Source organism: Camelina sativa, chromosome 9 (assembly GCF_000633955.1).
Source record: "Camelina sativa cultivar DH55 chromosome 9, Cs, whole genome shotgun sequence".
NCBI classification, from domain to species: Eukaryota; Viridiplantae; Streptophyta; class Magnoliopsida; order Brassicales; family Brassicaceae; genus Camelina; species Camelina sativa.
In genome coordinates this window covers 29334553-29347088 of record NC_025693.1, presented here as the reverse complement: position 1 = coordinate 29347088, position 12536 = coordinate 29334553, and the positions used below count along the sequence as shown (strand labels likewise).

The window sequence follows — 12536 nt, the reverse complement described above, 5'->3', positions numbered from 1 at the left end:
GTGGTTATTAAGAAAACAAACTACTAAGGTGTGGTTATAAGTTGTGTCAACTGTCAAAATCTGTGCTTTTTATCTCCAACTACAACCACTTATTTTTACTTTGTAGTTTTGACTAGGGGTGTTATTTGCTGCCTTGAAAGTTGATATATATTTCTTGGTGGCTGATACCTACACCCACCTTAATCATATCGATAGTACTCTAACATCTATTTCGTCTTTCCGTTATCATACTTCACCATTAAAAGGTAAAACCAATATATACTTGCAAAGAAATAGATACTATATATATATATACTAGCAATCGACCCGCATTACGCGCTGTAGTTAGATTAAGTTGTATTCCGGAATTTTGTTGTGTATATTTTTTTTGGTTTTTGTATCATCTTTACATTTATTTTTGTATTTAATTTTGGTTGCTTATGTTGTTTTGTTGGATGTAATGAAAGTATGTTTTGCAGTAAGTATAATTTAGTTTGCTGTTTTTAAAGGAAAAATTGAGATCATCTAATGTGTTTATAATGCTTTTAAAAAAAATTATTATTAGAAGTTAACATTGTTTAGTTGAAGTTGTTGTTTTGCTGTAGTTGTTAGTTGTCATTAATTTATTATTATTTTCCATTTTGTGATTGGATTGTTATTTAATATTTTCTTATGTATTTTGTAAAATGTTGGAGTAATTTTTTTGTTAATGCTTTAGTGTTTGGAGTGAAAAAGATTGTGGATTTTATTAAGAAAAATAAATAAAATCAATAATTTACATTCCTCTTTTCTGGACTATTTTTGTTTGTTTCATTCGGGCTCAATTTCTCTGTAAGACTTATAATTTGTGGGTTTATTGGGCCATTATTTGTATGTTATTGAGTTGAAATTGATTTGTTCTTTTTCAAAATCTGATGTCCTCGTGAACGGATAGGAGAAGAGCAATTTTCTGATCTAGAGGTCTGTTTGAGTATTTAACTTATATCTTTGATGCTTGTAATAGTTTTTTCAGTCATTCCTGTTATAATCGTTTTCTCTTATTTTTATTTTTTTGGGGGGTTTACGTATTTGGTTGATTCCTTGCTCGCTTTACTCTGTTGGGGATATTTGGTTATCCCCTGTTGATTTCGTTAAAGGTGAATGTCAATTGGGCTGCAAATTTGTTTATATGAAAATTTGTTGGCTTCTTTAGGTTTCCTAATTAAGTTGTGAGTTGTTTTGTGTTCTTGGTTGTAATTTTTTTTCCGTTTGTCCTGTGAGTGATTTTTTCGATTCGATGTGAGTTGTGCTTTAGGGAAAATTAATTTTCTTGTTTATCTTGCTGTAATTTTATAAAGTCTGGGTTGTTTTTTGTTTTCTCGGTTTTTTTTTTCATATAATTTTTTTTGTTACGGTTATCTGATTGTGGCATTCATATATTTGAATCTTTTTAGTTTATTAAATGGCTGTTCATCTCTTTGTGTCTTTGTCTTTTGTGATGGATTTGTGAATTGATGCCAAAAAATTTTAATTAATTTCTAGTTGTGTTTTCTTGATTATTTGAAAGTGTTGCTTAGATTGCCTCGTTTTGATATTTGAAATTTTAAATTATGATCAGTTTAATAGAAAATTTTAACTATATTATTACCACTAATAAAAAAATTTAGTATTGTTTTCTTATTTTAACATCTAGTTTATTTTACATAATTATTTTTTTATTTAAACTTTCGATTAATTATAATTAACATAAATATGCACTAAATGAATATTTTAAATTTATTTTTAAAAAAAAAATTGAATTCATAGGATTTAAAAATAGTGATGGGTCTAGAGACTTTGAATGAAATATTGTTGAACCTACAGATTTTGGATGAAATTTAGTTGGTCAGTTTATCATTTGTATGATTGTTTAAAAGACTTATTAAAATCTGTAAAACTCACAAAATTTAAGAAGAAGTGGCTGATGTGGCAGCACCAGGAGTGAACAAAGTTAACTTTATATATATAGATAGATATAAGAGTTTCATTCGTGCATGATATTGACCGTAAGCGATATATATTTGATTAGTCCGCAGATGTGAATGCATCTATTTCTTTGCTACTACACGACATCTCTTTTGTTCTCTTGAGTTTACCACAAAACCGTTTCTTTCTTCTAAACTAACAACGCCGCCATACAAGATTAGTACGATCGAGTAGTTTATGGTCACCAGTTTATATGCTCACATGTTATCGATCTAATTATAGAATTATATATACAAGAGAAATAAACAAATATATTCCAACATACTGATTTGTACATTAACATATTAGGTCTCTCTTTTCTCGCATTTTTCTCAGACAAATGCTCACTAATGTCACTACAACAAATATGTACATTGATAGCAGACGGATATAGCTCATTTTCCGTCACTGCTATGAAAGATGAGATTTTTTTTCGCTTACTTTTTAATAGCATCTTATTAACGCTATGATAGGAAAATTATGTAGCGGGAAACAAAAGTGACTTTTGTCCGCCAATACTTAGTGAAATTATTCACTTAATCGCCAAATAAAAAAAAAACCCAAAAACTCGACACACTCTCTCTCTCTCTCTCGTTACAACCTAAGCTCAACCTAAGAAGATTTCTTCTTCTAAATTCTCTGTGTGTGCTCAAATTCTTCTAAATTTCTTATCAATTCTTCAGTTTTATCGCCGTTTGTGAAAAGCCCCAATTTCGCCGTTTGTGAAAAGCCCCAATTTCGCCCTAAATCTCCATATCCATCGCAATTGATAGCTCGAATCCATTTTTGAGGCATGTCTTTCTTCTTCCTCCTAATTTCGTTATTTGTTTCGATTATTTGTGATTTCAAACAGCTTTTGATTTCGATAAGGGTCAGATTTAGTTATCTGTTTTGTTAGGGTTCGATTTATCTAGATTTATTTCGTTATCTGTTTTTTAGGGTTCGATTATTTACAGATTTTGAGAATGTGGAGTTTCGAATCCATCTGTTTTGTTAGGGTTCGATTATTTACAGATTTGACTCAAAAATAGCTTTTGGATTTGAGTATTTGCGCCTTCATAAACTGAACGATTTTTTTTTTTTCCCAAGTGTTGGTGATTGAAATGTTGGGGAACTGAAGCTTCTCATTTCTCTGTACTCACACAACAGGTTAGTATCACTCAACCAATAGTTAAACATTATTATTACACACGAATATTGGTGATTGCTATGTTTTGTCCTTTGAGTCTGATTCGTATAAATAGTGATTAGATTAGTGAGATTTTACACAGTTAGATATTGGTTTAAGAGCATCTGTATGTGTCTGAAGTAGTGCAGTATTGTCTGAATTGTTGCTTAATGTGAGCTTTGTATAATATGTATCTCTATTTTATCTATAAAGGTTAAAATTTATATTATAACATATAATGTTGGACAAGGCATGGGTGCATCTATGCAGGTAAGGAATTATATTTCATAATTAGGTTTTATTTTGGGTTTGGATACTTTAAGATGTTCTTTTAGTTATGATTTTTTTCTTTAATTATCCATTGAAGAGCTGATCCTGGTTATAAAAGTGGAGCTTGGAAATTTGTAAGGGATGTGTCTGCGGCTTTAGGTGACATAGAAATGATAATATGTCCTTGTAAAGACTGTCGTAATGTAGTACGACAGTTAAACAGTGTTGTGGTTGAGCATCTTGTAATAAGAGGGATGGATGAGGCATACAAGGTGCATAGTGATTGGTATCATCATGGAGATGTGAAGTCAGTAGATGAATTTCAAAGTAAACCAACTCAGTGGAATGAGGAAGTTTTTGAGTTATATAAAGCTGCTGAATTTTTTGATCAAGAGTTGGCTTTTAGAGGTGACTTAGCTGACCAACCTGTGGGCGACTTAAGTGAGATTGCAGAGGGTGAGGACCAACAAGAGGATGAGTTCCTTGCAAAGATCCGGGATGCTGAAACCCCACTATACCCTAGCTGTTCAAACCACAGCAAGTTATCGGCTATTGTGACTTTGTTTAGGATTAAGACACATAATGGCTGGTCGGATAAGAGCTTCAATGAACTGCTTCAGACATTGCCAAGCATGTTGCCAGATGGTAATGTCTTTCACACATCATTGTATGATGTCAAGAAATTTTTAAAGAGCTTTCATATGGGATATGAAAAGATCGACGCATGTGTTAATGATTGCTGCCTCTTCAGAAAGAAGTTAAAGAAGCTTGATAAATGTCCCAAATGTAATGCTTCACGGTGGAAGACTAATAAGCGGACTAATGAGGTAAAGAAAGGTGTCCCACAGAAAGTATTAAGATATTTTCCAATTATACCAAGGCTGAAGAGAATGTTCAGATCAGAGGACATGGCTAAGGACTTACGGTGGCATTACACTAACAAGAGCACTGATGGAAAACTTCGACATCCAGTAGATTCTGTTACATGGGCTCAGATGAATGAGAAGTATCCTTCATTTGCAGCTGAAGAAAGGAACATACGGCTTGGGCTGTCCACAGATGGATTTAATCCATTCAACATGAAGAATAGTAATTATAGTAGCTGGCCTGTGCTATTGGTAAACTACAATTTGCCTCCTCACCTTTGTATGAAGAAGGAGAATATAATGTTGACATTATTGATTCCTGGTCCACAACAACCAGGTAATAATATTGATGTCTACCTAGAACCTCTTATTGAGGATTTGAATCATCTGTGGAAGAATGGAGAGCTAACGTATGATGCTTTTAGTAAAAGTACATTTACTCTAAAGGCAATGCTTCTCTGGACCATTAGTGATTTTCCTGCGTATGGAAATCTTGCTGGTTGTAAAGTAAAAGGTAAAATGGGATGTCCTATGTGTGGGAAAAATACTGATAGTATGTGGTTGAAGTTTAGCAGGAAACATGTCTACATGTGTCATAGAAAAGGTTTGGCTCCAACACACAGATATAGGGAAAAGAAGACTTGGTTTGATGGAAAAGTTGAGCATAGGAGAAAGTCAAGAATTTTAACTGGTCATGAAGTTCATCAGAATCTGAAAAACTTCCAAAATGATTTCGGAAATGTGAAAAAGGCTGGGATGAAGAGAAAGAGAACTGTCTATAAAGAACCAGTGTTTGACAGTGATGATGATGAAAGTGAATCCGATGAAGATGAGGAAGTAGAAGTAGATGAAGATGAGTTATCAAGGTGGAAGAAAAGATCCATTTTATTTACTCTGCCTTATTGGGAGGATCTACCAGTACGGCATAATTTGGATGTAATGCACATAGAAAAGAATGTGACTCACAGCATTGTATCCACATTGTTGCATTGTGGAAAATCTAAGGATGGTCTTAATGCTCGTAAGGATCTTCAACATCTTGGTCTAAGAAAAGAGTTGCATCCTACCACAAAAGGAAAGAGAACATATCTTCCAGCAGCACCTTGGTCTTTGTCCAAGAATGAGAAGAAGATTTTTTGCAAACGACTATTTCATTTTAAAGGTCCAGATGGATACTGTTCTAATATTTCAAGAGGAGTTTCAGTAGAAGAGTGTAAGGTAGGAGGTCTGAAATCACATGATTATCATGTCTTGATGCAACAGCTTCTCCCGGTTGCACTTAGAGGATTGTTACCAAAAGGTCCTAGAACAGCAATACTACGGCTATGCGCATTCTTCAATCATTTGTGTCAGAGAGTTATTGATATTGAGGTTATTACAGTATTGGAAGCTGAAATTGTAGAAACGCTTTGTATGTTTGAAAGGTTTTTCCCTCCNATGGTGTGAGTGTAAGTGAATGCAGGCAAGGTTTGAGCTTGATGAAGATTGGCAAAGGATATCTGTGATTCACCAGATGGGACATTTGTGGCGATCACACAAGTCTGTCACGGTGAAGGCTATAAATTTGGCTGCAAATAACCAAGAGAGGATGAATTTGAGACCACCAAATATTGGTCCTGTTGATTGGCAAAAATTTGTCAAACTCAAAACTAGTGCTGCATTTAAGGTAATTACTTGTGATTATAATTGTTTAGTAGTTGATTGGTGATTAGTAATTAACATGTTTCATTATTAGGCCGTGAGTGAGAAATATAAAGCAAAAAGAAAGAATCAGATACCTCACACCACTAGTCGTAAAGGGATCAGCAGACTAACAGAAGAAATGGCAAGCATATATACTACAACTATGTTGTTTATTATTATACATAGTGCTTGTACTGTTACTGAAATTTTGTTTTCTGGAACAGAAAGCTGAAAGTGAAGATCCTTCCAGCGTGACAAGACTAGATGTTTGGATCAAGTCTCGCACCAAAAAGGATGGTACACCAGTAGATACGAATGCAGCTGATTTGATTGTAAGTCTGAATAGAGTTGTACACCAGTAAATAGTGTGTTATCGACTAGTAAAACCTGAAACTGTCTTTATGTTTTTCAGCAAAAAGCAGCTGAAATTGGTGGAAGTGATGCTCCAGCATTTTTAACAAATCCAGATGAAGATCACCTCGCCAAGCTTTTAGGACCTGACAATTCTGGTAGGCTGAGGGCAATGGGTAGAGGCATGAGTAAGACCAAATTAGCTTGTTTACAAATGCAGAGCAAGTGTATGGCTGAAATGGAAGAGCGGCAAGTAAAATTAGTAAAACAGGTCAATGCCTTGGAAAGTGAACTTGGCAGAATCAAGAATCAGGTTAGATACTTAAGAGTTCTCTACTATTCATCAGCCAGTTAGAGTAATATAAATTGATGTTATTTTTGTTTATGTTACAGAGACCAGAAGCTGAAATGGATGAAAACTCAGCTGCAAGAGTAACATATTCTTACTTCTTTTCATATCAGCTAAGTGATTCTTCTTAGTGTCGTTTATGATTCTTAGTTGCTCATGAAATTGTTGCAGAGTGTAAACAAAAGAGCACATCCTAAGTGTGTGTTTGTTGATTGGTCTGACATTGATGAAAATGTTGGTGAGGGTCGGATTCTTTCTTCTGATCCGGATGACATAGTGAATGACTGTCGTCTTGGCCCTTATGATCTCAAAGTGTTAGTTGAAGCTGCATATAAACCAGATGCATTTCTATGGAGACCTGCACAAAAGATCTTTCATATGAAAGAAGCTGTTGGACATATAATCGCATGGCCAACTGATAAGTGTAGACTGGTAGACAACAACATCCAAATGGAAGACATTGCCCCTATGGTATTTATAATTTCTAGCAATGTGTTAGCAATGTATTACCCCTGTCTATAATGCTAATTAATTATATTGGATTTGTTTACTGATTGTGTTTAACAGGGTATACAAGGAAACAAATGTAAACTATTGGATTTGTCTAAGGGTGACGTCATTGTTGCTGAGGGGCGTTGGGAGACACAAGAACCAAGTGCGTTGGTTAACGGAATTCCTCTTGGACCAAAAGCAGTTAAAGTATTTGTGGATTCAGTAAAGCAGCCTGATACATCACTATGGAGACCTACAGCTGAAATGTCATTTCTTGAGGACTGTTTGATGGCTTACGTATCTTGGCCCCTGAGTAAGGTTGATTTTGAAAATCCCTCAACTCCAACTGGTCAGAATGCTACATCACATGCTTCTTTGTCTGCATCAAAGGCCAAGTCTGCAGCCACAGCTTCTAAGTCTGCTACAGAGTCCAAAACTTCAGCAACAGCTTCAAAGGCTGCATCGCAGGCCAAATCTGCATCTATGTCTTCTAAGTCTGCATCTGGTTCTGAGTCTCCTGTTGATGATGCAACGGGTCCAATATCACCAATAAAGAATACTTTACCATCACAGTCTCCTCTCAGGAAGTCTCCAGTAAGTGTTTTCATATGTTATGAAGTTGTTTTTGTTAATTATATGATGACTGATGGTTTATATTGTAAACATGGCAGCGCATTAATAAAGTTATTTCCAAGGAGAATAAGAAGTGCAAGTTGATGGATTTAACTGAAAAGAATAGGGTTGTGGCTGAAGGACGATGGGGAACAAATGATCCAGAACATAAGGTTCACTTTACTCGCTTGGGTTCTAATGCAGTTAAAGTGTGGATAGATGTTGTGAAGGTGAAAAATGTAAAAGTTTGGAGGCCATCCGATGAAATAGAGATTATTGAAGATGCACTTAGCTCCTGCATTGCTTGGCCAGAGAACAAGGTCATTATGTCTTAAACTGATGGTTTTATTGTGTAATGTTAAGTACTTGAGATTGCTTGTTTATTTTGGATGTTCTTGAGACTTTGATGGTAAACTGATGTTCTTGAGACTTTTGTTATGTATTTTGGATCTGAGACGTTTATTAATCAGATTTTATGAGATTTTATAAAACAGGTTATGTGTGCTATAATCACATATCAGAAAATGCTATAAAAGTACAGGTAAACGTTATGATAAAAGAATATACCATAGCACAGTAAACAAGATAAAACAGCATTTCGCAACAGCTATATTAGATATGTATAACATAGCACGAAAAATTAAATATTGTATAAATTTTTGCAAAATTATAATCTTGATAATACAGCAGTTTATTAGAGCTATGCTATAAAACTATAACATAGCACGAAAAAACAAATGTTGTATAAATTTTTTCAAAATTATGATCTTGATAATATAGCAATTTCTTAAAGCTATGTTATATTTTTATAACATAGCATACGTAATAAGTGCTATTGTATATGGGGTACATATAATAACAGTGCCCTAAAACAGCGCTCATGAAAACGCTATCAAAGACCTATGATAGCGTTTTTCTCTGGTTAACAATGTGCATATTTGTTGTAGTGTGTTACACATCAAACATACATGCTAAAGATCTCTAGTCTCGTACTTATACGGACTGAGTATAGTCAAGCTAGAAATGTACGGTGTTGTGCGAAGAAGCTAATCCTAGGAGGCAGAGTTTCCAACAGACAAAAAATCGAAGAAGGGAACACCACTTTCGTTTTTGTTGTCAGCGTCATTGGGGTTGCTTTGATCTGAATCTTGATCAATAACCTCGCTCTTGTTTGAATCCGTGTTTACTTGTAGAAAATTGTAGAACTCCAAAGGTTTAGTCTGGTTTGCTGCCATCGCATCTGACAAAAAGAAGATCAAAATTATAAGCTTTGTGGATTGCGACTGTCGATATTTAAAGAGCTATATAGAGATTTTTTAAGGTAATAACGAAAATGATATGACTATAAAACACGAATTTTTGTCATAAATTTTGATTATACGCAATAAAAAAAAATTCTGCTAAACTCCTTTGCAAAATTTTGGAACATTAATATTTTTATGGAAATGAACATGCAAAACACTTTTATCGAAAATGGATCCTTCTCCATCAGTTTTTGAGTACTTTACCTTTGGTATTTAAAGCAATCTTTCCAGTGAAAAACTCCTTAAGGAACTGAAGATGATTGATATGAGAGAATTGGTAAGGGTAACTGATAACGTCTCCGAGTATTCTCTTCCGATCACCGGAGCTATTGTTATTATGATAACCACCAGAATTCATCATGATTTGTTCACTCGCCATCAAAGAAGAAGACGAAGTCGTCGTCGAAGGTAGAAGACGAGGCTTGGAGGTTTGGCGTGTGCGTCGAGCCATGATGACGTGCCAATGGTTCTTGACCGCGTTGTCCGTTCTTCCGGGGAAAAGCCTTGCGATGATCGACCATCTGTTCCCATGGATCCGGTGAGCCGCTAAAAGTCTTTCTTCTTCTTCTTCCGTGAAAGGGTTTCGGTTTATCCTCGGATCCAATTGATTAAACCATCTCAATCTACAACTCTTACCTGCACATACACCAACACAATTAATATGTATGTATATAAATATGAAACCCTAGTTTTTGTATATATGGACCGACCAACCCTAGAATATATTGTTAAATTACCTGATCGACCAGGGAGCTTGAGGGCTATGGCGTTCCAATTATGAGGACCGTATTGTTCGACCAGATCCTTCAGCTTCTCGTCTTCCGCTGGTCTCCAATGGCCTCGACTGCACATGATCCTTTTCTTCTTTACGCCGATCTAGCTATTTACTATTCTTTTAACTAACTTTACCGATCCAATTCAAGAACAAAGAGAATACTACCCACAAAACCACACAAACACAGATCCTATATCATCAATACCGTACGCATATATTTTGGTGCGTTCATGTACATATAAATATCGAAATTTAAACCCTAAGTTTTTTTTCTTGGCGAAAGGTTGGGGTAGATGGGTATGTGGGAACAAGAAGAAAGCTGAAGAGCACCTGCACTACATATATATAGATATATATAGTCAAATATTTATAGAGAGCATATAATATATATATATATATATATAATATGAAGAAAAATAAAATAAATAAAATCCGTTAGATAGTCGGGAGGGTTTGGACGGACCTCTCTTGTCTACCGGCGACTGATGCCAACGTCTTCCCTAACCAACACAACACCTCCTTTTAAGTAATCTATCCTTTTTTTTCGTTTCTTTATTTGTATATTTAACTTAGATTATAATTGGTTCATAACATTTATGGAATATAAGGGTAGAGAGATTGCTTGGTGTGGGCTTCGCATTTCGTTAACCTCTCAACGTCTCTTCGTATTGTATTAATTAATTTAAGGTTTGTTTCTAAGTTCTAACCTACACCCGCTACTTCAAGCCACCAATACCATCTACGTTTTTGTGTAATCTTGGCCAACCTACGTATTTACATATAATAAATATCAATACAAAAATTTATTTCATCAAATGTTATTTTCAATTCAAGTCGTTCATGATTAAATAAAGATACAATTTCGTATGATTATAGTCAAGTTATGTTTTGAAACATTAATACAAGCATTAATTAGATTGTTCATATGATATTTATTATCACATTATATGTGGATTCAGTATATTGCCATTGTTAGTTAGACAATAAGGGATTCTGATTAACTACGTAAGACGATTTTGAAATAAAAGACGAAAAAATAAATAAAACATGAGGAAAAGGAGAGAGTTTGCTAACAATGTTGTGGACTTCTGGTTAAATGACAGGTCATATATAAATATTGATTGATAGGTTTTGATAACATTTTCAGACCTAATCAACGTTTTCTCTTAAGCTTAATTCGGAATATATCGGCCAACTTGGAGAACAATACAACTAACTTTTCTCAGCTAAGTTAATTCTGCTTTTTAACACAAAAGGCTTAACTACTAACTTGGTCGAACTGACTAGATGAGGCCTCATGCCTCATGGGACGAATATTATTGTTTTCTCACTAGTAGTTATATAAAAAAAAAAAGATAAAATAAAAAAAAGAGAATAAATATACTGTTATATATTATTCTTCAACTAGAAATGGACTAACTATATTTTCTTTTAGCAGTTTTACAATGGGGATTTTTTTTTTTTTTTCATAAACTGCAAATATAATAGAAGGTATTTCCGTATTTGATGACATATATTAGCAATTTTATAAAAAAATAGTATGATATGGTCAAACATTTAGTCGTAAAAAAATTGCAAAGATGGTCAAATGTTTGGTCTCCAAGCACGTCGTGTGTATTTCTCTTGTCCAAAACGGAACTTTATAGGTAATCGTACTTTCAGGACTAAACACGAATCTGTTGCATTGTATGTTCCGTGGGGATTAATGCGAACATTTGTTCAATTTGTTTTTTTATTTTCTTTAAGCAAAAATCAAATAATTGCTGGTAAAATTTAGTAGGAAAAAAATATAAAACAGAGAGTTAGTTGGGAAAGGAGAAACCATAACCAACTTCATTTGTTCTATTGGTAGTTAGGAGAGAAGACATCTTCAGTTTCGAACCTATCATAACTAAACTAAAATATGACTCATTCAACTAAACCGGTACATAACACCTGTTCGGTTTTCATTTCACAACTGTACGGTTACTTCACCAAAATGCTGACAGACCAACTGTCATGTCTTGAGTCTTCACCAATATTTTCTTGAGACTTGAACCCGTTACCAGAACTGGTGAAACCTCGTTTATCTTAGCTGAACGATGAAGTCAACACTGTTCTAGCATCAGAACGTTTCAAGAATCTCACATCAAACTCGAGTATCAAAGAGCAAAAAAACAGAAGGTAAACCAGAATAGTCATGAACCATAAAGAAAACAAACCTCTCACATTGCTATGGATCATACAAAGTTCCGTTCTATATACGCAATGGTCAATACACTGACTTAAACGAACAAGTTGAACATACTGTGCGTGGTGGGACCTTTTCCAAAGAAACCAATATAACCATCAGACAACAACAGACCTGGATAGGTCTCTTTGCTTTCGAGATCATGATTCTTGGTCAGAATTGGGGACTGTGATGGATGAAATTTCACCAGGGATCATAATCACGAAGAGCTCCTTTCGAGACAACAGAATCATCACATCATTTTGATCGCACCACTGAGAATGGTTCTTTGTTGTTAGTATGATGGTCCAACAGTTTTCAGTTCCCATTACTTTCCTCTGAGGTTTGTACTTTTTCTCTTCTCACTGAGTGCAAAACGCCTAGCCATACTATGATTGTAAAACTTCTTCATATGTTCAGAAAGCTTATGGATTGCCTTGAGGTTACCAACAGTAGATAGATGCATCAGAAAAGAGTCAAACGCTCGATATGGCA

At 34.6% G+C, this 12536-nt stretch overlaps 4 protein-coding genes across 4 annotated transcripts in view; 2 read left to right on the top strand and 2 right to left on the bottom strand.

Annotated features, from left to right (window-relative positions):
• Positions 2628-5712, top strand: LOC104715835. Its single transcript, XM_010433207.2, has 2 exons — positions 2628-3111; positions 3498-5712. Exon 2 carries the CDS (start codon positions 3571-3573, stop codon positions 5710-5712), a length of 2142 nt encoding a protein of 713 aa, XP_010431509.1. The 5' UTR covers positions 2628-3111; positions 3498-3570.
• LOC104712956 lies at positions 5715-6795 on the top strand. Its single transcript, XM_010429966.2, has 5 exons — positions 5715-5932; positions 6002-6091; positions 6174-6281; positions 6362-6613; positions 6694-6795. Exons 1-5 carry the CDS (start codon positions 5723-5725, stop codon positions 6778-6780), a joined length of 747 nt encoding a protein of 248 aa, XP_010428268.1. The 5' UTR covers positions 5715-5722; the 3' UTR covers positions 6781-6795.
• On the bottom strand, positions 8598-10158 carry LOC104712955 (transcription factor WER-like). The gene is made up of 3 exons (XM_019229445.1): positions 9795-10158; positions 9262-9693; positions 8598-8993 (listed from the first exon to the last, which is right to left on the bottom strand). The coding sequence occupies exons 1-3, from the start codon at positions 9907-9909 to the stop codon at positions 8806-8808; spliced, it is 735 nt and encodes a 244-aa protein (XP_019084990.1). The 5' UTR covers positions 9910-10158; the 3' UTR covers positions 8598-8805.
• LOC104715834 (pentatricopeptide repeat-containing protein At1g73400, mitochondrial-like) overlaps positions 11803-12536 on the bottom strand; it is a 9551-nt gene continuing 8817 nt past the window's right edge. Inside the window, exons 2-3 of the mRNA XM_019230077.1 lie at positions 12120-12228; positions 11803-11906 (exon numbers count right to left, since the gene is read on the bottom strand). Of these exons, the coding sequence (XP_019085622.1) occupies positions 11803-11906; positions 12120-12228 (213 nt within the window). The remainder of the gene's footprint in view (positions 11907-12119; positions 12229-12536) is intronic.